At 54.0% G+C, this 1,563-nt stretch overlaps 1 protein-coding gene across 1 annotated transcript in view; it reads left to right on the top strand.

Moving 5' to 3' along the window:
* The first annotated feature begins 400 nt into the window (after window positions 1-400).
* MUC4 (mucin 4, cell surface associated) overlaps window positions 401-1,563 on the top strand; it is a 40,221-nt gene continuing 39,058 nt past the window's right edge. Inside the window, 2 exon segments of the mRNA XM_030884819.1 lie at window positions 401-534; window positions 798-846. Of these exon segments, the coding sequence (XP_030740679.1) occupies window positions 401-534; window positions 798-846 (183 nt within the window).

The raw sequence follows: 1,563 nt of genomic DNA, 5'->3' as shown, positions 1-1,563 counted from the left end.
CTGCGTTCACAGGTTACACCACGCCCGTGCCTTGTCTCAGTACTTCCCCATCAGCCTCTCCTTCCTCGGGCTCCATGGTGAGGACGGAGACACCAGGTTTCAGAGAACTACAGCATGTGCTTCAGGAAGCACAGCGAATTAGTGTCACTACACTAAGAATGAGGTCAAGTGCAGAAGCCAGTGTGCTTGGGGGAAGGCATGGCAGGCTCTCCGTCCCCTCAGTCCCAACAGAAACTATCCGTAGGGAGTAGTTTGAATGTGGCCTTGCTCTTTAATCACAGGGCAGAAAAGAGGGTTTCTAGCTCCCTCTTTCAGTTCCTGAATACTTTTCACCTCTTTCCCCACAAGACTCACTCCAGCCTTCTCTCCTTTCATGCCCAGAAATAATGACACCCTCACCATGGACAACCCCTGCGAGAAGCACAGCAACATCACTACCAACATCAACCTTCAGGACCCTCACAACGTCCACTCCCCGCACAACCACAATCAGCCACACCACAGCTCCCCCGGTTCCTACCAAGCCCAATACAGGTAAGTGAGGTCACAGAGCTGGGACCTTTCCATGATCCAATTACATTCTATGCAGAGTTTGTGATTGTGGTAACTGGAATCATCATGGAACTGAGATGGGGTCTCCCACGGAGGGCTCACGTGGGAGAGTTGGGGAAATGGAATCTCTGATTTGTGGGTGTCTCTGTTGCCATATCGGGGCCAGGGTAAGTCTAACTATTCCCCATGTCCTCTTCATGAGGGTGATGTGACTGGGTGTTCAGTCTCTGTCTGCTTCTTCACAGGTGCTGCCCTCCTCCCAGGTTCGAGGAGCCCCATCAGAGTCACTGGGTGGTACAAATGGGTGGGGCACCAGCCCAAAGGACAGCTGTTTAAGTCCTGCCCGTGGTCCCTGGGAAGGAAGGCGTGGCAGACTAGTTCTGAAAAAGGAGTGAAAATTCTATGAAGTGCAGTTGTCCTCTGACACAGGGGTCCCATGAGTTGGAATCAACCAGGGGCAAAGGGCACAGGGGCTGGCGAGATCGCGTCAGCACCGGGAGCTGAGGGTCTGCACTGTACAGGGCTGGAGAGAGAAAGGGTCAAAGGATCAAAGCTCATCTTTGTCCTCACCAAGCTCACGGTTTAGCCCCAGAGACAGATCAACAAAAAGGTGATTACTATAAATAATTCTTGGAGGCCTAATCGGTCCAGTTGAAGAAATAAGCCCAGAGCCTTAGGTATCCACAATCACCGACATGGAGGGTGTGGGGGACTGGGGCAGGTTGGAGAATCGGGGGCAAAAGCAGGACTCAGGGCAGGGGGCAGCCTGGACAGCGGGAACGAAGGTGTGAACGTGGAAGGTGATGCCACCCTCTCGGAGGAGGACGAGACCCTCGGTATTTGGGGATGTAGGCAGTAAAGCTGGAGAGAGGTGCAATGCCAGGGAACCCCAGAAGGGAATGGAACCAGGGAGGGCATGCTTCCCGTGGCACTGCGTGCAGGGTACTCAGGTGGCCTTCCTGGCTGTCATTGGGAGTGATGGCTAAGCGCTGGGCTTCTGCTCGGAAGACT

Source organism: Echinops telfairi, unplaced genomic scaffold (genome assembly GCF_000313985.2).
Source record: "Echinops telfairi isolate 266 unplaced genomic scaffold, ASM31398v2 ScPeMD7_17;HRSCAF=63, whole genome shotgun sequence".
Taxonomy (NCBI): Eukaryota; Metazoa; Chordata; class Mammalia; order Afrosoricida; family Tenrecidae; genus Echinops; species Echinops telfairi.
The sequence above is the reverse complement of the archived record's forward strand: the minus strand, read 5'-3'. Positions and strand labels throughout refer to the sequence as shown.